This window comes from Podarcis muralis, chromosome 16 (assembly GCF_964188315.1).
Source record: "Podarcis muralis chromosome 16, rPodMur119.hap1.1, whole genome shotgun sequence".
Taxonomy (NCBI): domain Eukaryota; kingdom Metazoa; phylum Chordata; class Lepidosauria; order Squamata; family Lacertidae; genus Podarcis; species Podarcis muralis.
Window position 1 is genome coordinate 4,644,216 of NC_135670.1, and position 26,318 is coordinate 4,670,533.

At 48.2% G+C, this 26,318-nt stretch overlaps 1 protein-coding gene across 2 annotated transcripts; it reads right to left on the reverse strand.

The window, feature by feature from the left end:
- Window positions 1-5,070: 5,070 nt before the first annotated feature.
- On the reverse strand, window positions 5,071-25,838 carry PRPF3 (pre-mRNA processing factor 3). 2 transcript variants are annotated; one of them, XM_077919976.1, is made up of 17 exons: window positions 25,684-25,838; window positions 21,199-21,355; window positions 20,159-20,289; window positions 18,441-18,587; window positions 16,815-16,898; window positions 15,715-15,938; window positions 15,498-15,554; window positions 14,208-14,514; window positions 12,083-12,249; window positions 11,160-11,242; window positions 10,011-10,154; window positions 8,858-8,957; window positions 8,543-8,656; window positions 7,725-7,843; window positions 7,189-7,272; window positions 6,312-6,373; window positions 5,071-5,958 (listed from the first exon to the last, which is right to left on the reverse strand). In XM_077919976.1, the coding sequence occupies exons 2-17, from the start codon at window positions 21,341-21,343 to the stop codon at window positions 5,812-5,814; spliced, it is 2,115 nt and encodes a 704-aa protein (XP_077776102.1). In that variant the 5' UTR covers window positions 21,344-21,355; window positions 25,684-25,838; the 3' UTR covers window positions 5,071-5,811. The 2 variants fall into 2 exon arrangements, with proteins under 2 accessions (XP_077776102.1, XP_077776103.1); XM_077919977.1 differs by lacking the exon at window positions 25,684-25,838 and adding an exon at window positions 25,397-25,416.
- Between the last annotated feature and the right edge of the window lie 480 nt (window positions 25,839-26,318).

Genomic DNA, 26,318 nt, shown 5'->3' on the forward strand with positions numbered 1-26,318 from the left:
TGGGCAATTCCAAACCTGTTATTCCAAGAAGAAAGGCCTCTGGTTTCTTTATAAATGTATATTTTAACATTTTTTTCAATTCGTTATATATCTTTTCCCAGAAGTCTTTCACCTTGGGGCAGGTCCACCACATATGATAAAATGTTCCTTCCTTTTCTTTACATTTCCAACATAGATTGTCACAGTTATGATATATCTTTGCTAATTTTACAGGAGTCCTGTGAATACAAATACATTTCTTGGCTGCGTTGTATCACATTGCATTTATTACACTGGTAATACGCCAATATCTATCATGTCGGTTTGTTGCAATAACTTGAAAACAATGAAACAGCACACTTGTTCTGTTTATTGCATAGGTAGGCAAACTAAGGCCTGGGGCCGGATCCAGGCCAATCGCCTTCTAAATCCGGCCTGCAGGCGGTCCAGGAATCAGCGTGTTTTTACATGAGTAGAATGTGTGCTTTTATTTAAAATGCATCTGGATTATTTGTGGGGCATAAAAATTAGTTCATTCCCCCCCCCAAAAAATATAGTCCGGCCCCCCACAAGGTCTGAGGGACAGTGGACCAGCTGAAAATGTTTGCTGACTCCTGGTATTTTGATAGCTACGATAAGTATGCTTATGAGCATCCTTGCAATAACATCACCGTAATATTATACTGGTATAATAAATGAAATTATTGTAATATTCCGTTTATTAATTGCGTTAATAAACATAATCTTATGGTGGCGATGCATTTATAGCCGCGCACTGCCTAGAAGCCACGGCAGCGCAGGGTTTTGGGGGTTTTCCTCGTTTCCGCTCTGTGGCAAACGCGGATCCCGCCGTGCGCGAGGGGGTGTGGCCGAGTTGCTCCACGCTCCTCCGAGCCCGATCGCGCACCGCGGTGCAAAGTAAAGCAAACGTCACTTGCGCCACTCGCTTTTTTGCAAAGGTCGCCCAGCCTCTATGCAAAAGATTTGTCAGTGCAAAATGTTCCTTGCACTGATTTTTTTTTAGGATAAAAAATAAAACAAAAAACCTCTTCAGCTGGCAATGGATTTTTTTATATATATAATTTTTGCAACTGGCAGCCCCGCACCCCTGCACGGAGCCCCAGCAGCAAAAGCAGCCGCTCCTCCCACGTGACCAAGCAACGAAAGTTTCTCGGGTTGCTTCCCCCCGCCCGCCTCCGACGAGCCGGTCAAAAGTTTAGTCCTCTTCGAGCGGCGATTGGTGGATGCCGGCGCGCGCGTTCACCCGGCCACCAATGGGGAAGCTACAGGAGAGCTGAGAAAGCCCAATGAGGAGGCAGCGGCGGCGCGACGCAGCCAATGGGAAGCGAGAGGCGGAGGAGCCAAAGAGCGCAGCAGCGGCTCCTTTCAGGGTTGAGTGCCCCGCCCCCTTTCGACCGTGAGGCGAAGGGCGATTTAAACCGTCGCCTTCACCCAGTTTAAAGGCTCAGCGACGCTTTGAACGCCGTTGCTACGACAGGCTCCGACAAACCGCCATTTTACATATAGGGTGGGGGGGTGGTGGTCCGCTTTACACGCAACGTTAATACTCAAAAGCGCGTGCGCATGCGCAGCGCGCGGGCCCGAAGCCCCAGCGGCGCATGCGCAACGTGCGCCAACCAAAACTCCCTCTCGATAGCGGGAAGCCGATGTGCAGCATAAGTAAAATGTGAGTCGGCTCACAGTCACTTCCCAGAAGCCTTTGCGCACCAACTTGGCCACACTCCCATAATTCCATGGGCCAGTTCCCAGCATTCACTGGGGGATAAGCCAAGGTTTCTATTTCTACTCCCCTATTTTACATACTGGTATCATTTAAAACAGTAAATCGCCTTTGGTGATGTATAAATACAATGAATAAATAAATTTATTTTAAAAAATGTTTAAAAAACCCTTAATACCATAAATTTAAATATTTCCAGCTCTACATCAATATATATCTCTATGGGAGCCCTTTTCTGGTTTCCCCCCTCATCGACGTTTATAGTTCATGAATTTTGAAAATTCAAGGGGCCCAACATTTTTCACTGCCCCATTATTATTTCACAGCCCCCCAAGGTCCAAAAAGGAGCCAAGCACGGAGCCTAGCAGAGTGTAGCTTCAATGGCCAGCTTCTACACCTCCAGGAAAAGCAGGCCCCCACCGGTGGGGACAGCAGCAGGAGCCATTGGCCACTGAAGCCACGTTCAGCTCTGCCCCCTGGCTCCTCCAATGTTCTGGCAAGACATTGGGATGTCACACGTGTGACATCGCATGCAAGCGCGCATGCACACACACACCCAAATCTCCCTCACAAGTTGTCACCTCTGATCCCTGGCCTTCAAGTGGTGTGTCAGGACCCCGTACAGGGTCACAGCCCGATTGATTCAAGGCGAGTCGCAACAGGAGCACTAAAGGTAAAGGTACCCCTGCCCGTTCAGGCCAGTCTTGACAGACTCTAGGGTTGTGCGCTCATCTCACTCTATAGGCCGGGAGCCAGCGCTGTCCGCAGACACTTCCGGGTCACGTGGCCAGCGTGACAAGCTGCATCTGGCGAGCCAGCACAGCACACGGAACGCCGTTTACCTTCCCGCCGGTAAGCGGTCCCTATTTATCTACTTGCACCTGGAGGTGCTTTCGAACTGCTAGGTTGGCAGGCGCTGGGACCGAATGACGGGAGCGCACCCCGCCGCGGGGATTCGAACCGCCGACCTTTCGACTGGCAAGTCCTAGGCACTGAGGTTTTACCCACAGCGCCACCCGCGTCCCTCTAACAGGAGCACTACCACCGTTCAAATATATGGCAAAAAAAATTAAGGAATGGGTCCCCAGATGCATGATTAAAGGCTGGTTCTGAAAAGGTTAAAGATTACTCCTCTGGAACAGTCTTTGCGAACCTTGCGCCCTCCAACTTCTTCAGACTACAACTCCCATCAGTTCCAAAAGGATTCAGAGGCTGCTGCAGAAATAAGAATTTTTAAAAATGAAAAGCAGTTCTGAACATGTGCTGCAAGGGGAAGACAAACCCAAAGTCGTTTAGAAAGGAAGCATAAAAGCATCCCCTAAAAGCATTCATACTTTTGTTGTCCTGAGATAAAATCCTGGCTAGTGGACAGCTTTCTGAAAGATTGCCTCTAGACCAGACCTAACCAAATTTACAGGAACAAAGAAGTCTTCTGCCATCGCTGGGATCCTTCGTTTTCCAGAGCCCTCACCTGGAGTTTACACATTTCTACCAAATCACAGCACAGCTCTGCTTCACCCTCACAACCCCGCACGGAACTTAATACAGTGGTGCCCCGCAAGACGAATGCCTCGCAAGACGGAAAAACCGCTAGACGAAAGGGTTTTCCGTTTTGGAGGCGCTTCGCAAAACGAATTTCCCTATGGGCTTGCTTCGCAAGACGAAAAAATCTTGCGCGTCCCCGCGGGTTTTTTTCGCTCCCCCCCCCTTTTCCTAAGCTGCTAAGCCGCCTATCAGCTGTTCCGCTGATAACCCGCTTAACAGCTGATCGCGAAAAGCCGCTAGACCGCTGTAGCGCTAATCCGCTAAGCTGTCAATGGGCTTGCTTCGCAAGACGAAAAAACCGCTAGACGAAGAGAATCGCGGAACGGATTCTTTTCGTCTTGCGAGGCACCACTGTATTGCTTCAAAGGGACTGATACCACCTTTAGACCCAAGTGTATCACATTCCTAATAAAACCACTGAAGTTAAAGGAGCTAAGTAAGCTAAAGTGAATTTAACATCCTTATCGTGACACCAAGGATCACAGCGGCATATAGACACAACCCCAATTAATAAGAATTCCTGAAGACACACCTCTGGACACAATGCAATAGCTGGTCCTGTAGCTACTTTGTCCCAAGATTTAACTTCACCTACTTTCCTCTGCACAGTGGCAAGCTGGGAATGATGTGGCACCTTCTATTTTGTATGGAACAGATACAGACTCGGGACTAGAGTCTGTATCTGTTCCAAATCCCAAGGCATCTGGCCGGCCACTCTGAGAACAGGATGCTGGGAGTAGATGGGCCCCCTTTGGCCTGATCCAGCAGGGTCGCGTATCCTTAAATTGAAGGGCGGCGCTGAAATGTGAAAAATGCTGCTTCTAGAGCACATTTATCACAAATATGGAAAGCAAAAAATTAGCATAAGGATGGCTGGCCTGTGGCCCACCTGATATTGATGGATTCCAACTCCCAATGGTTCCTGGTGAAAGGCTGGGGGGGGGGGGTGTGGCTTCCCAGAGGTATTCGACAAGGCCCTAGGCTGACATCCACACCATTGTGGAGTTGCAAACTTTTTCAGCAGGGGGCCAGTCCACAGTCCCTCAGACCTTGTGGGGGGCTGGACTATACTTTGGAGAGAGAAAAAATGAACGAACTCCTATGCCCCACAAATAACCGAGATGCATTTTAAATAAAAGCGCACATTCTACTTGTGCAAAAACACCAGACAGGCCACACAAATCAGTGTGTTTTTACATGAGTAGAATGTGTCCTTTTATTTAAAATGCATCTCTGGGTTGAGATGCATTTTAAACAAAAGGACACATTCTACTCATGTAAAAACACGCTGATTTCCAGACCGTCCGCGGGCCAGATTTAGAAGGCGACTGGGCCGGATCCAGCCCCTGGGCCTTAGTTTGCCCACCCATGGGTTAGTTAGTGTGTTGGACTAGGATGCAGGAGGCCACTAGGTGTAACATCTTGGGCCAACCACTCACTCTCAGCCTAGGCTACCTCACAGGGCTTTTGTGAGGACAAAATGAGAATTATGAACACCACCTCGAGCTCCTTGGAGGCAAGGTGGCATATATATGTGGAACAACAACAAAAACAGGTTTGAAGTACCGTATATGGCTCCTCGCTCCTCAAAAAATCCTGAGAATTGTGGATGCTGAGAACTGTAGCCTTGAGAGCCGTAAACTACAGTTCCCAGGATTCTTTGCAGAAAGCCATGTGTTTTAAACGTGTACATGTGACCTGCGGTAAGCAAGATGAATGATGAGATGGGACCCTTTGTCGGATCCAGCAGGACGACTCTTTCTGCTGCTACCCACAATGCAGTTGGTCTTCGGTCATGCCAAGCCTTGGAATCATAACCACTTTGTTTAATGCATAGTGAGCAGATTTGCTCAAAAGAAACAGGTAAAGAAACATGGTTGGGTTTTGCCTTTTTTTTTTTTGCTTTTAACTTCTTACCAAAGAAAAAAAAAAGTTTATTATGTAAATGTAGGATGCGGGCTAAATCCCCAGCTCCTAAAATCTGCTGTACAAGTTTCCAGCGCTGCGATCTGCCCTCTTAACGTCCATCAAAGTCGGTGACCCCACAAGTGCTCCTTTCTCCCCATCACGGAGGTGCTTGGCTGACTTGCCTAATGTCCAAACAAACCTACTGAACTGGCAAAAAAAGAAGAACGAAAAAAAAAACCAAAGAGCTGCGTGTGGTTAGGAGGCCGATGGATTTGGAAAAGAGAAGCCCTGGCCGGCGTACGGATTTCTTTCGACGCTTTCTCCACGGCCTCCAAGTCGGATTGTTTCCAGAGGGCATGACAAGGAAGCTAAAAAGAGCGCACGTCAAGATCCACAAACTGTTTCAGTCCAAAACGAAAACAGAAAAACCCCTAGGTAGTTTTGCTCTGTTTTTTAAAAATATTTCTTTTAATCGTATGCTGTCACACTGCAGGGAACTTGAGGGGAGAAAGTGGGCTTGGGGAGGGGGGGCGCTTGGATGGCGGGGGGGAGAGGAACCTCCAAGGCCAAAGTCTCAGCTGAGTTCTCACTCTCCAAACTCAACACCACAAAAAGCCAAGAGAGAGAGGGGGGCCCCTTTAGTCTGTGGATTCTAATACGGACTCGCTCAGAGCCAGGTCCCAGTAGTGCTCTGCTCCGTGTTTCTTAAAGTGCTCCCGTGCCATGTTCTCGGTGGGGCACTGCTTGAATTTCATCTCCCCGAAGCTGCGCTCCTTTGCTGTGCCCTGATGGGGGGAAAGACAAGAGGGGGCGGAATTGGGTTTAGGAGTTAAAAGAAAAGAAAAGAAAAAAGGCCACTAATGTGCTTAGCGCTGTGGACCAGGAAGTAAACACTTGAAGCTTAAACTCGTTTAACCAGGAAGACCCTGCAAACAAAACAGAGTTCTAGGGAGGAGGCCGGCAATCCCAAGAATAGTTTCGGTATCTTTTCACAAACAGTCTGGTGGCCACACCTGGGACGTTGCAGTGGGTGGGTGGGGAGATACAGGCAAGATATTGGAAGGGGGGGGGGTCCAACAATTTCAGAGTGGCCCAGAAAACAAAGTGCAAAGACCCAGGGATTTAAGTGGATACTTACCTCCCAAACCAGAGAACATTTGTTTGACTTTTTCACAGACTCCTCGTCGGATTCGTCGTCATCTGAAGAAAGGGAAACCGGGGGGCGGGGGGGAGAGAAAGAGAAGGCTGTGCTTAAAGCTGAACACTATTGGACTATCAGCCTGAAGGAGGGCTTTCTCTCAAGTGCTGCACGCATCAGATTGGGACCTCTGTTTGGTAAGGAGATTCCAAAAATCAACTAGTACATGAGAAGAGCCTGCTGGACCGGGCCAATGGGCCGTCTAGTCCAGCATCCTGTTCTCACAGTGGCCAATCAGATGCCCCAATGGGAAGCCCAAAGGCAGGATCCAAACGCAAGAGCCCTCTTTTCCCCTCCCGTGGTTATACAGAAGCCTTGTTGCTTCTGACCACGGAAGCAGAACACAGTCATCATGGCTGGGAGCCATTGATAGCACTCTCCTCTTATCAAAAGGCTTTGCGGCTACTGGTTATTTTAAAATGCTCTGATTAGTGTTTAGAGTTTTGATCTGTTGTCAACTGAGAGAGTGGAACCGCAATTATATATGATATCTTTATTGTCATTGTCCCACACAGAACAATGAAATTGAAAATCTACATAAAACATTCAAAAACCCCTAAAAACTCTGAAACCCCATTTTAAAACACAATATACTATAGAGACCCCTTATGCTGCATTTAGAACCAGAATCGCATTTGGGTAGAAACTGTTTCTCAGGCGGCTAGCCCTGGTCTTTATAACCCTATACCTTCTTCCAGAAGGCAGCTTTCTTATAGCACCTGATTTATTTTAAATCACCATTTAAAATAAATACTATACTCCCTTATGCTGGGCATAAGAGGGTTATGCGATTGTGGTGGGTTACGCGTGTCCTTACCGTCTCCTTTTGTATTTGATGTCTGCTCATCCCACTTTATTCGATGCAACATGAGCCGTTTGAATTTTTTCTGTGCTTTAGGGCCTAGGAGGGAAGAGAAAGATCACCGAGGGCCATTTTAATCCTGAAGGGAGTGTGGGCAGTCAGCCAAAAAAGCAGCGTTGTTACGTTATTGCGAAAGGTTCTAATAAAGCAGCAGGATTGCCCACATTCCTTTGAGCGCATTTTGAACACGAGGGTTGGAAAAATGCTCTGTGAAAGGGTTGGGTGGGAGAACGGAGTCTTGGAAAGCCATGCTGCACATCCAACCCGCACACCCTCCTGCAAGCCCCACAGGTTCTCTGGAGAATGTCCTTTGATAAAAGCTCCCCACTGCAAAGAATTATCCCGCAGCGAGGAATTTCATGCGTTACGCTGGGGCTGCATGAAGTAGGCGGCTCCCTTTCAGGCCTGGTTCTGCTGCCGAGCGATTCCAGTGGAGGAACCCACGTCCCAGAACACGTAAACCAAGTGCAACCCATCCTCGCCCCCCTCACCTCCTTCTACCACCACCACATTGACATCTTTGTGTAAAACCACAACTCCTGTTAGGTACAGCTGGCCGGCGTTTGCTTCAATTTTGAATTTCTTTGCCGGATTGCTTAGATTTCGGACTCTGAGAGAGAGAGAGAGAGAGAGAGAGAGAGGAGATGTTTAAAATTTTTATTTTTTTTAACAAAAACCAAAACACAAACAGTGAAACCCCCCCCAGGCGGCTGATACAATGGGTATACATAATCAATAATAACATATTCAAATCAACCGTATGTACAATTTTATATACGTTAACACTCCTCCCTCCACAAGGTTTATTTAACTTTTAACATTTTAATTGCCCCAAATTGTTCAAACCTATCCAAATAATTCAGTAACTTCTCAAACCAATCCTCCTCTTTCTTACTGACCTTAAACCCTTTCATTCTGTGTATCTTCACAGTTAGATATTCTAAAATTATAATATTATTCAGTTTTTCCCTCCATTGATTCACCCCTAACTCTTTTGCATTTTTCCAATTACTCGCTATAACCTGTCTGGCTGCAGTTACCATCAATTTTACCCATTTACATTCCTCTTTTGTTTTTAACTCGGTGCTACTCAGACTAATAAGAACCATTAATTTAGATATTCCCACCTTCCTATCCCCAATTCCCGATATTTCTGTACCAATGTTTCCAAAATTCATTTGGAATTTTGGAGAAAGGGAAGAAAAACGTGTTAAAGCTTTTCTCTTTAAAAGCTTTCCTCTGGGTGTGGGGGGACAGGGGTGCGAAGAAGGCATGGGCAAAGGCCACAGAGAGGATGGAGGAGACTCACCTATAGACAGCTACGTGGACCCCCTGTGAAATATCCTCTTTCAGCTTTTTAACCTTCTTGGCTTTCCTCTGTTCCACGGTGAGCTTCCGTGCAGCGTTCGCCTCTTCGTGAGCTCTGGGGAAGCAAGATTATATATGCAGCTAAGGAGCGAGCAGGGACACTTACTTTCTCTGCTATCGCTACTGTATTTTTGAAATAAAAGCCTCCTGTGTGATGATGCATCAGCAAGGGTAGAGAACTGGGTCTGGATGGTACCAATTTATGTGAATGCACACACGCACACAGACATGACAAACAAATCAGCATCAGCCTTACTTTTGCCTCTTGGCCATCTGTGCACGAACATGAGCCTCTACTTTGGTTGGGTCCTGAACGGCTTCCGTTCCCAGAACACGCATCAGGTTAGAGATTCGTACTGCAGAGGGAGAAACAGCGACGGCATTGAGAGCAGAAGTGGAGAACGGAAAAACAACCCTGGAGCAGCTGGATCAAGCCAAAGGGGCCCATCTAGTCCAGCACCCTGTTCCCACAGTGGCCACCAAAACATTAAGGACCTGAGAGCAACAGCACCTCTCTCATCCCACCATTTCCAGCAACTGGCATTCAGAAGCATGTTGCCTAAGACAGTGAAGGTAGAACATCGCCACTGTGGCTCCTCTTTTCAAGTCATCCAAGTTGGTGACCACCATGGGTAGGCAAACTAAGGCCCGGGGTCCGGATCTGGCCCAATCGCCTTCTAAATCCGGCCCGTAGGCAGTCCGGAATCAGCGTGTTTTTACATGAGTAGAATGCGTGCTTTTATTTAAAATGCATCTCTGGGTTATTTGTGGGGCATAGGAATTCGTTCATCTTTCCGCAGGGCCTGCAAGACAGAGCTGTTCCGCCTGGCCTTTGGTATGGACTCAGTCTGACCCTTACGTTTCCCTCCCCTTATTGTTTTGATTTATGGGCTATTATTAAAATGAGGCTGCATTTTAAATTGTATTTTTAACCTGTATTTTAAATTGTTGGTTTTTTTACCCTCCCCATTATGTTTTTATTGTAATTTTACTGGTGTTAGCCGCCCTGAGCCCAGCTCTGGTCAGGGAGGGCAAGGTATAAATAATAATAATAATAATAATAATAATAATAATAATAATAGTAATTATTATTATTATTATTATTCAAAATATAGTCCGGCCCCCCAAAAGGTCTGAGGGACAGTGGACCGGCCCCCTGCTGAAAAAGTCTGCTGGCCCCTGGTGACCACCATGCCTGTATCTCGTGGGAACCGGTTTCAGAGTTTAATGAGGTGCTGTGTGATTAAGTCTTCCATTTTGTCTTTCCCACATTCAGCATCACTGGATGGCCCCCATCCTGAGTTCTAGTATTATGCGTTAGAATTCCAACTTCAAGCTTCAGGGGTTGTTTTTTCATCTCTCTCCCTCTCTCAACAGAACCCCCACCTGTCCCCTACAAAAATCCCTACCTTTTGGTTCAGGAGGCGGCATGAGGCCTAACCTCACTTTCTCCTGCAACTCCTTCTGCGCTTCCCTCCGGGTCTGGCGCCGTAGTTTCTTCTGCTCTTTTTTGGTGAGGTAGACCCCCAGGGTCACCGGCATGTCACTGTCCACTGGGGACGGGGTGGGGGACACACATAACAAGGACAACGACACAGAAACACAGTCAGAGGCAAGCAGGGTTTTCTCTTTTTAGAATGGGGCTCACCCACCAAGCTTGTTCCTTCCCACCTCCATTATAATTACTTAGACTTGTTGCTCACTTAAACGTCTCCGAGTGGCTTACAACACTTTTAAAAACATGAAAATAAACACATTATACCCGTAACAGCAGCAGGAGGCTTTGGCAGAGAGCTTATTCCCTCCCACACTTTTGTGTGTGCTTCGTTCTATGAGATTTTTAGACTGTTTGGTGTCTGGGAATAATAGTAATAATTTATCATTTGTACCCCACCCATCTGGCTGGGTTTCCCCAGCCACTCTGGGTGGCTTCCAACAAAGATTAAAGTGTGGAATATTGAGTATCGTGCCTGTGATGTTATAGGAGCCTTCTTTTTTCAAAAAAGTTAGGCCCCCTTTCCCAATATCCACACATTCCCCATGCTGTTCAGTTCCTCAAAGACTACTGATCTGAAGACTGGGGGGGAGGCAGATAAGATCTTTGCTCCCACAGAGTTTCCTGCACTAGTTGTGGGTGGATTGCGAGATACAGCCGCAGTAGCAGGAAAGTCATGCCCTGTGTGGGGTTGACACCCAGCTACTAAAGCAGTCAATCCTAAGCAAGGAGACTGGGGCATCAGGCGAACATCACACACACAGCCTTCCCCTGTTGTGCTGCCTATTGGATCATTTCCTATTTCACTGTGTTTAAAACGTATTGCAAGCTACCTCGAGAACTGTGGTTAGTAGGCAGCGCACAAACACCCCTAAATAAATAAAATGATCTGGGGCTTTCAGACTCACCAAGCTCTCCATTCCCTGGGGACAGAAAGGGTGGGGGTTAAGGAGAAGGGAGCAGGGTTTGGGCTTTGCACCCATCTGTTCTGCTTCCAATCTTCTTGTCTCTACGGAATCCGCTCTCCCCCCGGTGCAGAAGCAAAGAGATGGAGTGTGCTCACCTGGAGGGTTTAGCTGAGCTGGGTGCTCCACTAGGTTCGTGATGCCAAAATAGTCCTCTTTTTTAAGCGAATCGGCGGCTTTTCTGAAACGGGAAGGAGAATTTGCACAGTTGCGGGTGACGCCTCAAAAGGAGGGTGCTCCTATTCTTAACCTATTCTGATCCTCACACTGCTTATGCCTGCTGCAAGGAGCTGAGGCTTGGAGGGTTAGGGTTAGGGGGGCTAAGTGCTCATCTAGGAAAACCCTCTCCATGGCAGTGCCCCAGCTGTCACCTCAGAATAGCTAGCTTGGGAGCTAAAGGCCCCCGGCTTGATTTCCCCCCATCAAATGCCCAAGGCAACTATGCTGCTGTGCTGCGTTGTGTTCTATTAGCCTGGCTGCCGACATGGATTAAGTCCGGTGGAAAGGTCCAATTTGGGAACCATCTCAGCAGGGTTGGCACCTGGCGCCAAATTTAAACAGCAGGCCCTGCTGGAAAGAAAGGAAGAGCTCTCCTGAGCGCTCCTGGACAACAAGGGCTTCACCTGCTCTATTCCTGATGTCACAGGACGCCGGGCGAGCCTGTGCAACTTAAAACAGCCGTGGCCCAGCACACTTAATTTGGCCCATGAGCCAAGGGCTCCCTATCCCTGCTCTACAGCAGAGACAGAGGAATCTGTAGCACACTGGAATTTGTGGGACTACAACTCCCACCATCCCCTAACCGCTGGCCATGCTGAGTACTGGAGTATTGGAACACTTGGATGGCTACAGATCCGTCCGCCCCCCACACACTTAAAAATGGAGAGGTGCTTTCAGTTCTTTGAAGAAAAGTGGTCTTACAAATTCAGGAAAGAAATGCAGGAGGCAGCAAGAAGGGTGCACTCACTCCAGAATTATTTTTAGCCCAGAGATTTAAGAGCTGAAAGGCAGAGCAACTCACAAATCGATGCCATTGGGTATGATGTAGGAGTCCCACCATTCCACCTCGGGGGTGTCCCCTTCCTTCAGCTCCTTCTTGGGGGTGATAAGGGCCAATTTGGTCGAGGTGTGGATTCCGGTCTTCTTGGCAGCTTGAGAAATCTCGGCCTGGAGTTTTTCCAACTGGGCCTGAGGGAGAGAGAAGGGTTTTCAGGAAGGTGCACGGAAGAGAAATAAAATGCCTAATTCAAAATACAAACTGCCCCAGAAGCGCCAGTTCCCTCTGACAGTGCTTTCTAAGTATCCATGGCAAGGGTGCTTCTGGAGAAGTCAAAGGCCCTCAGTGCAGTGGGCCTGATCCAGCCCTCGCCAGCATCAGCCTGATAAAAAAACCATTTGTCTGCTCACCTGCGGCGAATACGCACTGCCAGCAGGTGAGCATTCAAGGGAGCCTTTATGAAGTTTAATGTAGTTATTTATTTTAGGTTGTTTTTAAGGAGGATATTCTGCTCCCCGCTCCCTAAGAAATATATTTTCCTTAAGAGCAAGCAAGCAAGAGTACCATGCTATCTATATACACGGGTTGACTGTGACTCAGACTTCGCCTTCCCAGGACAGGAGGAAAGCGTCCGCTTGTGCTGAGCTCCTGCTTACAGACTTGCTTCTCTGCCCCTTTCTATAAGTTTTGACTTGTAATTAATTTGCCAAGGGGTTGCTGGGAATTGTAAATCTGCGAGGGATAAACTACAGTGCCCAGAATTCTTTGAGAGAGAGAAATGTGCCTCGAATATGCTTCAAAGGCATCGTGTGTGTGCAACACCTCAGTACAGTGGTACCTCGGGTTACATACGCTTCAGGTTACAGACTCCACTAACCCAGAAATAGTACCTCGGGTTAAGAACTTTGCTTCAGCGGCAGCAGGAGGCCCCATTAGCTAAAGTGGTGCTTCAGGTTAAGAACAGTTCCAGGTTAAGAATGGACCTCCGGAATGAATTAAGTACTTAACCCGAGGTACCACTGTACAGTCATACCTCTTGTTATGTTTGCTTCAGGTTAAATCTTGTCAGGTTGCGTCCCGCGCGACCTGGAAGTACCGGAAAGGGCTACTTCCGGGTTTCGCCTCTCGCACATGTGCAGACGCTCAAAATGACGTCATGTGCATGCGCAGAAGCAGCAAATCATGACCCGCATATGCACAGACACGGGTTGCATTCTGCTCATGTTGCGAACGGGGCTCCGAAATGGATCCCATTCGCAACCAGAGGTACCACTGTATAAGGCAGATTCCTATGTTCCTTCTATGGTCAGAGGCAGTGATGCTTCTGAACACCAGTTGCTAGAAACAACAGGAGGGGAGACTGGCTCTTGTGCTGGGGTCCAGCTTACGGGTTTCCTACAGGCACCAGAAACTCCAGCGGGTGCAGAATGCCGCAGCGAGACTCCTTACAGGGTCCTTGCTACGGGATCACATTCACCCAGTGCTCTACCAGCTGCTCCCGGTGGAGTACAGGATCAGGTTTAAGGTGCTGGTTTTAACCTTCAAAGCCCTATACGGCCTAGGACCCTCGTACCTACGGAACCGCCTCTCCTGGTATGTCCCACAGAGGAACTTACGGTCTTCAAACAAAAACATCTTGCAGGTCCCAGGCCACAGGGAGGTTAGGCTGGCCTCAACCAGACCAGGGCCTTTTCAGCTTTGGCCCCGATCTGGTGGAACACTCTGTCAGAAGAGACTAGGGCCCTGCAGGACTTGACATCTTTCCGCAGGGCCTGCAAGGCAGAGCTGATCCACCAGGCCTTTGGCCAGGGCACAGCCTGACTCCCTCCTTTGGTAATCCTCACAGAACTCTAGCCCAATGGTTGCCATTAATTTGATTTGAACTGATTTTATAATGAATTGATTTTAGAATGCTGCATGATTTTACTGCTGTTAGCCACTCTGAGCCTGGCTTCAGCTGGTGAGGGCGGGACAGAAATAAATTATTATTATTATTGGGGACACCATTCCTGCTAAAGAATGTGGGGCCCCTTTGGCCTGATCCATCAGGCTCTTCCTATCTATCCCCTGCTCCAGCTCTCTGTGATGCCCCTTCCCAGGATTTTGGGTGAGAGGGTTAGGTCTGCTTGCTAGAAGGAAAGTGCTGTACCTTCGTCCGCAACCTCTGGGCGATTTTTTCGAATTTGCCCTTGTCGTGGAACTTGAAGGTCCGCTTCGGCCGCTGGGCCGGGGTGATGTAGACCCGGGGGTCGAAGTATGTGTTGGACTCCATGTCCTCGGAGGGCTTCTCCTTCAGCTGCTGCTTGAACTGCTCCCTCTTCACGGCCCGGATGTTGGCCTTGAGGGTGGGCATGCGGTGTGTCAGCTCCACCTCCTTGCCGGTGGCGTCCACCGTGCGGCCTTGCTCGTCCAAGATCAGCGGCGTCGGCTTGGTCTGGTCCTTCAGCTCCACTTTCCTGGGCCAAGACATCCCCAAGGCAAACTGGTTACAAAGCAGCCATGGCCAACGGCCCTGATCCCACTGGGAACGGGGCAAGAGTCTCAAGCCCACTTAGTCTGAAATAAGACCTACGGAACAAGGGATTCTGGGAAGCCGCCTCCCACAAAGAAAACCCAAAGAAAGCCCTGGCCCTTTTTTTGCCTGTCGGGGTTGTGTACAGAAAGGATCTGTAGGATTTCTGACTCTCGACTACTCCCCCACCCCTACCACAAACTAGGCTGCTGAAATAAAGAAAGCTTTGAAGGTGGGCAAGGGAAGGCCTTTGTGTGGAAGGACTGCGATTTCCCAGCTCTGCTTCTAAAAGCAAATTTCTGGGCTGAGATACCCGTAGAATTATGGAACGGGGCATCTCTCGAGTGCACGTCCTCTGCCCCAACCCCGCTTTCTAAGCCACTATTTTTCCACTTGAACCCAGCTGGTGGGGCTCGGGGGGGGGGAGGGTTCTAGGAAAAACAACATCACAAAATAGATCTCACAAGTCTGAAGTCTGCCCACCCACACTTTAGAACAGGGGTAGGGAACCTCTGGCCTGGGCGCCAAATGTGGCCCCTCCAGGCCTTGCTAGCTGCTCCTTGGAACACGGACTTGCCCTCCCCCCAAGAAAAACACCCCTTGCCGGCTCTCCTCCACACCCACCCTCCTTGAGGGCTTTGGCGTGAAATGTGACAGTTCCATATTCACAATTTACATGAGTATATGATTTTCGATCAGGGCCAGAGGAAGATATCTGTAGCATTGATGGATGGATGGATGGGTGGATGCAGCCTCTTGTATGAGGCGAGGGAGGAATCATGCATCAGTTGCCCTGTCCATTTTGGCCTCTGACCTCCATGGAGTTCCCCAGGAGGGTCATGTGACTTGGCAAAGGTTCCCCACCCCTGCCTGAGACACTTCTCTTGGGTCACACTTGCCAGGAAGGTCTGGCTGCTACTGGCTTACCGCGTACAAGGGGCAAATCCCTGTGTGATGGGACATTTCTGCCCATGTGATCCATTTCTGTCCAATGAGAAAAAACCATTCAGTGGCGTTTCATCAGGCTTGTCAACTTTGCAGACCAATAAAATAAAGAAACACAAAGAACACAAAGAAAGCAAGCAACCCGAAAGCACATCCCACCCCCCATCCGCCCCCCTGGGCAGAGTGTTGCGATACTCACGGCGGGGCGATCCCCATGGCGTGCAGGTTGGCCAAGCCAACCATGTTGGTGTTGCCGATCAGGCCAGGCTTCAGGGCCAGCTGGGCCTGGATCCGGGCCTGCAGCTCGGCGGCCTTGCGGGCCTTCTCAATGGCGTCGTTCATGAAGGTGGCCGCCTGCGAGGGCTGGATGGTGTTGCCAATGGGGAGGCGCTCCGGCTGGGTGGTGGTTGTCGGGGCTTTCGGCTGCAGAGGGAGAGAGGGGAGTCACTGGCTGGAACAGCGGGCAGGCAAGGCTGACTCTGGGGCCCTCCGAGAGAGAGATACACAGCCTCACCTCCCTTGCGATAGGGCGTGAAGCCGTAAGAAGGGGGCGAGGAGAGGGAAACAGACAGGGAGGCACGAGCTGCAGAGGGTGGGAACCCTGGGCCGCATCCAGTGCAAGTCAACCTCCAGCTCCCATGGTGGCCTCTCCCTCCACCCCAAAGTGTCACCACAGGGGCATCTGAAGGACCATCTTGCCCTGGGGGGAGTGGAGAAGAAGCAGTATGACTCCCCCCCCCCAAACAACCAGTTGTCTTTTCCATTCTACTGTAACTTAAAAAAAAAAACCAAACCACTAATGCTCCCCCCGCTAAGCAGGAATCAAATAAAGAATTAAAAATGGTTGCAATCATCTTGTGTAAACCGCTTTCTGAGGTCAGTCTGGAAAACAGGATCAAAATGCTGTAAATAAGCAGATAACAGTTCTACTCAAGAGTAAGCCCACTGAAGTGAACACACAGCTAACTGAAGTCCATTCTGCTCTTAGTGGGAGACAACCCCCGGCTTCTAAAGCTCAGAAACCTTTTTCTGAACTTAGAGCAATGTTATTGAACTCCCGCTTTCTAATCTTTTTTTGCGGCCAGTGCATAAAACGCCACTTTATTTCAAGTCTGTATTGATGAGGGGTTTTGGTGCCTACCGTCTGCGATGCTCAAAGTGGGACCCTCCCATGGCTTCAGTATTTCATGCCCACAAACTCAAGTACGGATGTGCCTTGGGAGAATTAAATCGCAGGAGGGACTGAGCTCTGCAGGACCACCAGTGCAATGGCTCATGCAGGCTGCAACAAGACTGTACCTGTGGGGCAGGGGGACTGATGAAACTCAGCTGTTTTTTCCTCTCCTCAATCTGACGTGTGGCAGCTTCCATCATCTGCTTGATCTGAAAGTGGGAAGAAGGGGGAAGGTGTTAGAACTGGACCCCAATAGCCTGTCTTGGTATAAGGCAGCTTCCAGCATTCATGTAAAAAAGCCAGGCCCCCTGAACTTTTGGTCCACAAACAGCTGGAAATCCACAGGTGCACTGATTATATTTACCGTATTTTTCGCTCTATAGGACTCACTTTGCCCCCTCCAAAAATTAAGGGGAAATGTGTGTGCGTCCTATAGAGCGAATGCAGGCTGCGCGGATAAGCCCAAAGCCAGAACAGGGAGACGGAGCGCTGTGGAGCGCTCCGTCTCGCTGTTCTAGGTTGGGGATGGCTGCGCGCAAAGGAAGGCTGTTCCTAAGCCAGAACAGCGAGACGGAGGGCTCCGTCTCGCTCTTCTAGCTTGGGGACGGCTATGCGCAGGGCGGCGGGGTGCCTTTGGCTGCGCGCAAAGCCTCTGCAGGGCAGCGGGGCGCTGCGCTCCAAAGGCTTCATGGATCTTTGAGGCTAGCGGTAGGGGAAAGCAGCGCTTCCCCCCACTGCCAGTCCCACAAGCTCAGGTGAATGCACCTTGAACACACCTTGTTTTAGAGGGGGAGAACAAGAAAAAAAAAATTTCCCCCTGTTCTCCCCCTCCTGTGGTCCGGTGCGTCCTATAGAGCGAAAAATACGGTATATTCTACCTTTCCGCCAAAGAGCTTGAGATGTCACATCTAGTTACCCCCTTCCTCCCTGCCCATCTTGTTTGATCCTCACCACCCCTATGGATAAAAATCAATGATTTTTTTAAAAAATAAAAATCGGATTTCTTTTATTTAAATACAATTTTTTTATTTAAATCAAATGTTTTTATTTAAATTGGATATTTTAAATAAAATGCTTTTTGGAGGAAAAATCTTTCTAAAGATAGTTTTCTATTTAAGCTACATTATAGTTCAAAGGCTATTCATCAGGAAATAAGGATTTGTTTTAGGTTTTTCATGTGTGGTAAAACTCAGTCTAAGTTTTTGTTTTGTTTTTTTAAGTTTAACCACACCAGTTAACAAACAGGGATACATATGCTACAATGTTATTGCTTTAGTTGAATAAATTGTTTAAATTGTTATTAAGGAAATGATTGTTTTGTCCTTCTAGTAAAGTAAAGCAGAAAAGTTGTCCAAATATAAACAGTTAACTTATTAAACCTCACAATAATTTCATAATTATCTGTCAATGTATTTCTAATAGTATAGCCAAATCAGTAATTTTTTATATAACCGTAAAAACTACTCTGGAAATTTATTATTCCAAAAATGAAACCTTCATCTGCTTGTAAATATTAAGATTATACCAGCAAGAATGAGTCTTTCTGTAAAAAAAAAAAAAGGATTTAAATCAAGTCTTACTGACTAGTGATTTAAATCGATTTGATTTAAATCAAATCCACCCTGTCTATGAGGCAGCTAGGTGCCTGTTTGAGGATATGTACTCCGGCTCAACAGATGCGCAATCCCAGCAAGCTGATCACTGTCCCAGACAAGCACTCCATGCCTTGCCTCTGCTCATTTGAGACCAACCTGCAGCTTCGTTAGCATCCCGGGGCTTTCAGTCGGGGGTCCGGGGATCACCTCGGGCTCCTCCTCCACTTCTTCGAAGCGTGGGATGCGGCGCTTCTTCACCCCTGAAGATTCCTTGGAAATCTCAGAGTCATCCCCAAAGACATCCTATAAGCAAAGAGGGCAGAGGAAACTTTGACAGTGACCAACACCTAGACATCCAAGGAAGCACAAGCCAGCCGTAGTCACGTGACTAGTGGAGCCTTCACGTGGAACTTTCACAGCAAAGAATTATCCTTCATACGACAGGCTAAAGGCTTTACACGTCAACAACCAACCCACAGCTTCTTGAGCACCTCATCTGCTTTCAGGTGAAACAAGTTTCTGGTCCTCATGAGTTCAGGCAAAATTGCAAGGGGGAAACACCATGTCCTATACACACACACACAAAGCTTCACACAGCACTTTCTGAAAAGAAGAAGAAGAAGAAGAGTTTGGCTTTGATATCCCGCCTTTCACTCCCTTTTTAAGGAGTCTCAAAGCGGCTAACATTCTCCTTTCCCTTCCTCCCCCACAAAAAACACTCTGTGAGGTGAGTGGGGCTGAGAGATTTCAGTGTGACTGGCCCAAGGTCACCCAGCAGCTGCATGTGGAGGAGTGGAGACGCGAACCTGGTTCCCCAGATTACGTGTCTATCGCTCTTAACCACTACACCACACTGGCTCTCCAGAAAGTTTGTTCTGGATACTTTTTTTGTTTTGTTAAGTCATTTTTATTAATTTTCCAATATAAAACATCCAATTAACATGGATTATGCTCTGGATACTTTTAAGATGCAGTTAATCACTACAATATGCATTTGGTACAGTGGCTTAAAATAGGCATTTCTGCAAACACATTTCAGCTTCTGCTTTCTTCAGTCTAAGGAGCTGCCAAAGAATGTGAAAACTGAAGCATTTTGCTATAAAAGCATTAATATATTTTGTTGTTATTATCTATATAACACACACACACACAAATTTTTAAATGCATTCCTGTCAGCAGAGAAACCCTTTCACACATGGAGCAGTGTTAATCTAAACCTGCGTGAGATTTTATGTTCCTCCTCCCACCCTCCAAAATGAAAGCATTTTTGTGCTGAAGGAACATGGTCTCTCACAGCACCATCCATGTCCTCCTTACTCCACTGGGCCAAGGGGAGCAAATTCCTCCCTGCTGTGTCTCAAGAAAAGGGACATGGTTGATTGTGGGAAGAAGCTGCTATGATCTGCAAACAAAAACACGGCATGCATAGATACACAAATCCAAACCGCCTGCAAGCCTTAGCTGAACTGCCTTCATTGCTATTATGGGCCAAACCCTACATGGATGGCTCCTCATCCAAACAGGGAGCTTTGAGGCACACCTACCAGCTCAAGAGAAACAGCTTGGCCACAGCAATTAATTATTTGTACTCTAAAGAAATGTGTGCTTTTAAAGTCTCCTAAAATCTCTGACAAGTCAAGATTTAAGGACTGAGAGGAAGGCAGATGTAGGAAGAAGACCAATAAAGAATGAAAGATGCACACATTTTCTGTTGCCATAAAGGGGAAAGGCCTTTTCTCTTGAATTTTTAGGCATTTCAACACACAGCACTCCCTGGAAGAGGAAAATGCAGCGAGGCGTTATTGCCACCTCCACAGCCAGATCTGAAACTCTTGCTGCCTTCATAACAAAAGAGGATGAAGCGTTGATCTCACCTTCAGCTCCCTCTTCCGGTTCCGGTCGCTGTTGGATTTGGAGTGCCGGGAGCTCCGGCCTTCCTCCACGGCCTCAAAGAGCTTGTCCACAAACCGCAGAGTGGAGTCATCCAGAAAAGGCTTCAGGTGATCTGTGGGGGTGGAAGAGCGAGGTAGGGGAAAGAGAGCTATGCAATCTGGGCCACGACTGCACTTTTCATTTAAAGCACTATTACACCGTTTTACACAGCCATGACTTCCTTATCCCCAAAGAATCCTGGGAACTGTAGTTTATAAGGTATGCTGACAGTTGTTAGAATAAATGCCCTATTGCTGTCACAGAGTTACGATTCCCACAGTGGTTTAACAATCAATTCCTCTTCCCAGAGAACTCTGGGAACTGAAGCTCTCTGAGGGAAATGGGCAGGACTCCTCCTGACAACTTTCAGCACCCTTTATAAACTACAATTCCCAGAATTATTTGGGGAAAGCTGCGACTGTTAAAGTGGTGCAATACTGCTTTAGCTGCACAGTGCGGGTGTGTCCCTGGAAGCAACTGCATGCAAATATAAAGAACTCCACCTGCAACAATATTGCTTTTTATTCATTTGTTAGCTGCACCATAAGGAAGCTTACAATTTGCATATTGGGCTGGATGGACAGTGCATATTGGGCTGGATGGACAATCGCTCTGTCCAGCGGTACCTTGGTTTACGAACTTAATCCGTTCCGGATGTCTGTTCTTAAACCAAAGCGTGCTTTCCCATAGCAGCGGGGGACTCAATTTACAAATGGAACACACTCAAAAGGAAGTGGAACATGTTCTGCTTCCAAGGCAAAGTTCACAAACCAAAACACCTACTTCTGGGTTTGCAGCGTTCTTAATCCAAGTTGTTCATAAACTAAGCTGTTCTTAAACCAAGAAACCACTGTATGTTGATATAGATGAGTTACTAAAGCGTGAAGTATTTGGGGGTTGGTCGGCAAGGATAAAATCAGAATTTAACAAGCTACAGATGAACTCAATTCTCTGCCCCCAGGAGTTGGCTCCAAGGACCTACCGGCAGCTTTCTTCTTGTCCATCCCCTTCCCAACGCAGTTCAAGGCGGCAGTGACCACGGTGGGTTCTGAGAAGCCAAGGACTCGCTTCACGGTCTTCTCCACCCATGGCTTCAGCTCGTCCAGCTCCCGCTTGGAGAGCGCCATCTTCAGGAGAGTCTGAGTGGGCCGGGAAAGGAAAGCACATCTTGAAAAAGCTGTCACAAAGTGCTCAAAAACCAGTCACACTCACACTAGAAAGAATGTGTGCTCCTTTTATGTATCTTTGTACACGCACAACAAAGTGCACATCAACAAACTTTGTACACATCAACAAAGAAGGCCTGTAATTCCTAAGCAGCATTATTTGGGTTGTGTTCAACATTAGCCATACTAATTAGACTCATTGGCGTTAATGGGCACAATTAACTGAGGACCATCAATTTCAGTAGGTCTACTGTGAGTATAGCTTAGCTGGGTATAAGCCAGCGTAGCTTTCTCATAGCCTGTCAGGCTGCCTCTTCCCTCACTGTCCACCAATGGCAGCAGAGGAGGGGGGTGGGAATCCTCTTCTTCCCAGCCCAAAATCCACTTCCTACTTATTGAGCGACACCTAAGAATACTCCAGACTCCAATGAGATTGAACATTGCCATTTGTTACCAGATTGTACTGAACAATAGAACAAATAAACTGTCTTTGTAATATCTTCTTTTAGGCTTAAGCTATCAGATTAGTGGTCAGATCTCTCCAGGGTTTTATCTAGCTGGGATCCAGAGAACCACACAACCGGTTCTGAATGCCCAATGGAGCCTGTGGCTTGCCTTTCTTCAATGGAAGCACCCCACCTTACCCCAGCCTCTGTGCTGTACAGCAAGAAGCTTTTCGAACTGGACAACTATCTATCTATCTATCTATCTATCTATCTATCTATCTATCTATCTATTTTCATCAATTAAATTTATATACTGATGATCTCAGGACAGTTCACAAGATAAAAATACAGGATAAAAGCACAATAGAAATAGTTAAAACAAAAACAATACAATAATCCCCACAAAGATATTTTAAAGATATTAAAAGATATTAATCAGCCAAAGGCCTGGTTGAAGAGGAATGTTTTCCCTGGGCACCTGAAGATGTAAAGGGTTGGGGGAGAGGTGGCTACCTATGTGACAAAGCATACATAACAGCAGTATGTGCTTTAGAACAAGGGTGGGCAAAAGGTAAATCGGGATCTGACTCCCAACAATTCAACAACTGCAAGAAAAATCTCAAGTTAAAAATAAACGAGAGGGATTCAGTTAAATAGTTGAACTAGCAGGAGCCAGAGCAATGAGTGCCATTGGCACAATGCCCCCCCCCACCACCAAAGTTCTTAGTCAGGAGAACCCCTGCAACAGTGTGCAGGGCTCCCCCTCTGGCAAGGAGGTATCTCTGGCGAGGAGAAAGGTTTGCGCTGATTGTATGATTATTAGTGCAATGAACTTCACCCAATAATTATACATCATGGCTGGCCTTGTGCAAATCATTTGCCAGCCCTTGCCTTCCTGTAAAATATGATAACCTGGTTGCCAGGTCTTTCTGTGGTTCTTCTGGGTGAAGTTTTAGAGATGTAGGTGTTCAAATGTATGATCAGCTGTGTAGCCTCAGATGTAGATCTATATGCATCTTTGCATGCTATGTCCATGGAATGTTGATAGGACTTCTCCCCTTGAGGCACTATTTTACAACTTGCCTCTCTCTTGGTGGACCTTGGGAGCTCTACCAAAAACACAAACTAGATCCCCACCTATCTGACATCTGCAAGCCTCAGCTTTAGAGCATAACACAGGCTGGGGTCCAGAAAACAGAGGGTCCCTACCCAAGAAGGGGCCTGCAACATAAATGGGAATATGCAGGAGACAACAGGGTGAGGGTGCCTTTATTTTATTGGAAGCCTGCACGTAATTCCCTATAGAAATACATATTATTAAATGCAGTCACAGTGGCCTGTGAAATATTGTGCACAGTTCCAATTATGCCTGCTTAAAAAATGATACTACAGCACTGCAAAAGGTTCAAGCAAAAGGAAAGCAAACTGATCAGCAGAGAGCAAAAAGGCAGCTCCTCACCAATGAAAAAGGGCCGACATTCAGGACTTCCTGTCAATAGGTGTCTGGGAGGAAGAAGACATGACAGAAGATTATAAAATGATGCATGATGAAGACGAAGTGAAGGGGAGGTTTTTTCTCTCTATCTCATGGTAAAAAAGGTAAAGGTAAAGGTACCCCTGCCCATACGGGCCAGTCTTGCCAGACTCTAGGGTTGTGCGCTCATCTCACTCTATAGGCCAGGAGCCAGCGCTGTCCGGAGACACTTCCGGGTCACGTGGCCAGCGTGACAAGCTGCATCTGGCGAGCCAGCGCAGCACAGCACACCACACGGAAATGCCGTTTACCTTCCCGCTAGTAAGCGGTCCCTATTTATCTACTTGCACCCAGGGGTGCTTTCGAACTGCTAGGTTGGCAGGCGCTGGGACCGAGCAGCGGGAGCGCACCCCGCCGCGGGGATTCGAACCACCGACCTGACAATCGGCAAGTCCTAGGCCCTGAGGTTTTACCCACAGCGCCACCCACGTGGTACAATGCCTCAAACTGATTGGAAATTCATTCATCACTGAGAGAATAAAGTATTTCTGCACACAGCACAGTTTTTAGAAAGGAACTCATTGCCACAAGACACAGTTGTGCCTGATGTCGTTTTAGAAAAGAATTGGATGAATTCACAAGAGGAAAAGAAGGCAGTCACAAGAAACAGAACCTCCATGTTCAAAGGGAGCATATCTGAAAACACAGCGCTGGAGACAAACAACTGGAGGAGACTACTCCTTCCTTACTTCTCTGCTTGTGCACTTCACACCAGAGAATTTAGCTGACTGCTTTCCTTCTTTTCCTGGAGCTAGCATGCAGGAGAAGTTGGAGGAAGCTCAATGTGGAAAGGCCATTTATCTCTGAGGACCAATAACTTGCGAGGTTTCCAGAGGTCTCTAGACTTTTTCTTTTTGTCTGATTCAGCCAGGCTCTTCTCTTCTTCAACTCTTTCTCTGACAGAGCAGGCCCATGAATTGGACTGCCTGTTAGCTTCCTTCCCTAATCTAGTCTGCATAAACTACAATAGTTTGTTTACCATTGGCTTGTTTTTGTTTTATTGTGTATTCTGTGTTCTCATTCCATATTTTTATGTTGTGAACCACCCTGTGATCTTTGGGTGAAGGCAGTATAAAAATTTAGTAAACAACAACAATAAATACAATAGCACAATGGAACATCCATGTTCAGAAGCAGCATGCCTCTGAATGCCAGAATATGAAAACAAGCCATGAAAAGGGAAAAAAATAATAATAATCAGGCTGACAAGGGATGGCAGAGGAAGGAGAAAAAATGTTTCACTCTTCAGGGACTCCACTGGTTCTCTATGCTAGGCATACTTGGTCTTGCGCTCGGATCCGCTTGCTTAGGGACTTCCTGTTGCACTCAGGATCCGCTTGCTTAGGGACTTCCTGCCTCTGGTTGGCCACTGTGAGAGCCGGATACAGGACTAAATGGGGGGGGGGGGGCTCTGGCCTGATCTAGTAAAGGTAAAGTTGAAGGGACCCCTGACCATTAGGTCCAGTCATGGCCGACTCTGGGGTTGCAGCGCTCATCTCGCTTTATTGGCCGAGGCAGCTGGCGTACAGCTTCTGGGTCATGTGGCCAGCAGGACTAAGCCACTTCTGGCGAGCCAGAGCAGCGCACGGAAACGCCGTTTACCTTCCCGCCGGAGCGGTACCTATTTATCTACTTGCACTTTGACGTGCTTTCGAACTGCTAGGTTCGCAGGAGCAGGGACCGAGCAACGGGAGCTCACCCCGTCACAGGGATTCGAACCGCCAACCTTCTGATCGGCAAGTCCTAGGCTCCGTGGTTTAACCCACAGCGCCACCCGCATCCCGGCCTGATCTAGTAGGGTCCTTCAAATGCTGTTATGGAGCTTCCAGGCCCAGTGGCACTCCATTTAACCTCCTAAGTTCTTGGGGTTATTTGACCTCTGTGAGAACAGGAGGCTGGGCTTGATAAAAAAAACCAAAGCTTTTGCCTGATCCAGCAGAAGGGCTCGTCTGACGTTCTTAGGACCTCAGGATCCACCCAGCAGGGGTTCTCTTGAAAGGAGCCACTGCAAACGGGGACGGAGCCTCCACTTACCAGAGCAGTCTATCTGCACAGAGTCCCAAAATGCTGGGGAAGAAAGGAGGACTTCCTGCCGCCTTCAGGACCTGCTTGTGGGGCGAGCCTGGCAAGCCCACCTCGGCCTGACCCACAGACCCCCAAAAGAGCATCCCCTCCCCATTCCTGAGAGGGGGAGAGGAGGCCCCCACAACCCCTCCCCCAACGAGGAAAGGCCACGCCCCCTGCCGGCCCCCAAATCCCCTCAAGCGGCCCCCTGCCGGCCCGTCTCCTTCCTCGCCCTCCTCTCCCCGCCCTTCACTCACCGGGCGGCGGAGGGGCGGCCCTCCCTCTTCCTCGTCCTCCTCGGCCAGGCAAGGGAAAAGGCCGCGCCACAGAACTCCCACGGACGGAGACGGAACGTCGTCGGCGCGCTCGGGCCGGAAGCGGAAGGCGTGCTCGGGAAACGGAAGTGGCCCCGAACCATAGAGGTGCCGGGCTTCTCTCTCCCCGCCGTTCTCTCGCGCTTCGAAAGGCTTACGGAGGGTCTCCACGTTTGGAGGCGGGACTTCCGGGTGGCCCGCCTCCGACGCCATTTTGTCTCTGGCGGCGGCGGGGGCCGCCCGTTGGTAACCATGGCGACGGCTAAGCCCTCAACCGCCCATCCCTCCCCGCTGATTTTTATCGCTGTATTAAAAAAAAAAAGCCATTATAAAACCCGGAGGCGTTTAAAATTACAAAGCACGTTATAAGCCAATAAGGCGGCTGCGTGTTTAAAACAGCCCTGCGGTGCTGTAGGCCGCTGCCAACCCTGTGTCGCGAATGGAATTGCGCACAACAGCCCTGTCGTGTAGGCCGCTGATCCAGATGGGCGGGTTACAAATAATAATAAGTTGTTGTTGTTGTTGTTCTGAGTTGCAAACTATGATGGATGAGCACAGTTCATACCCTGGGTTCCTTT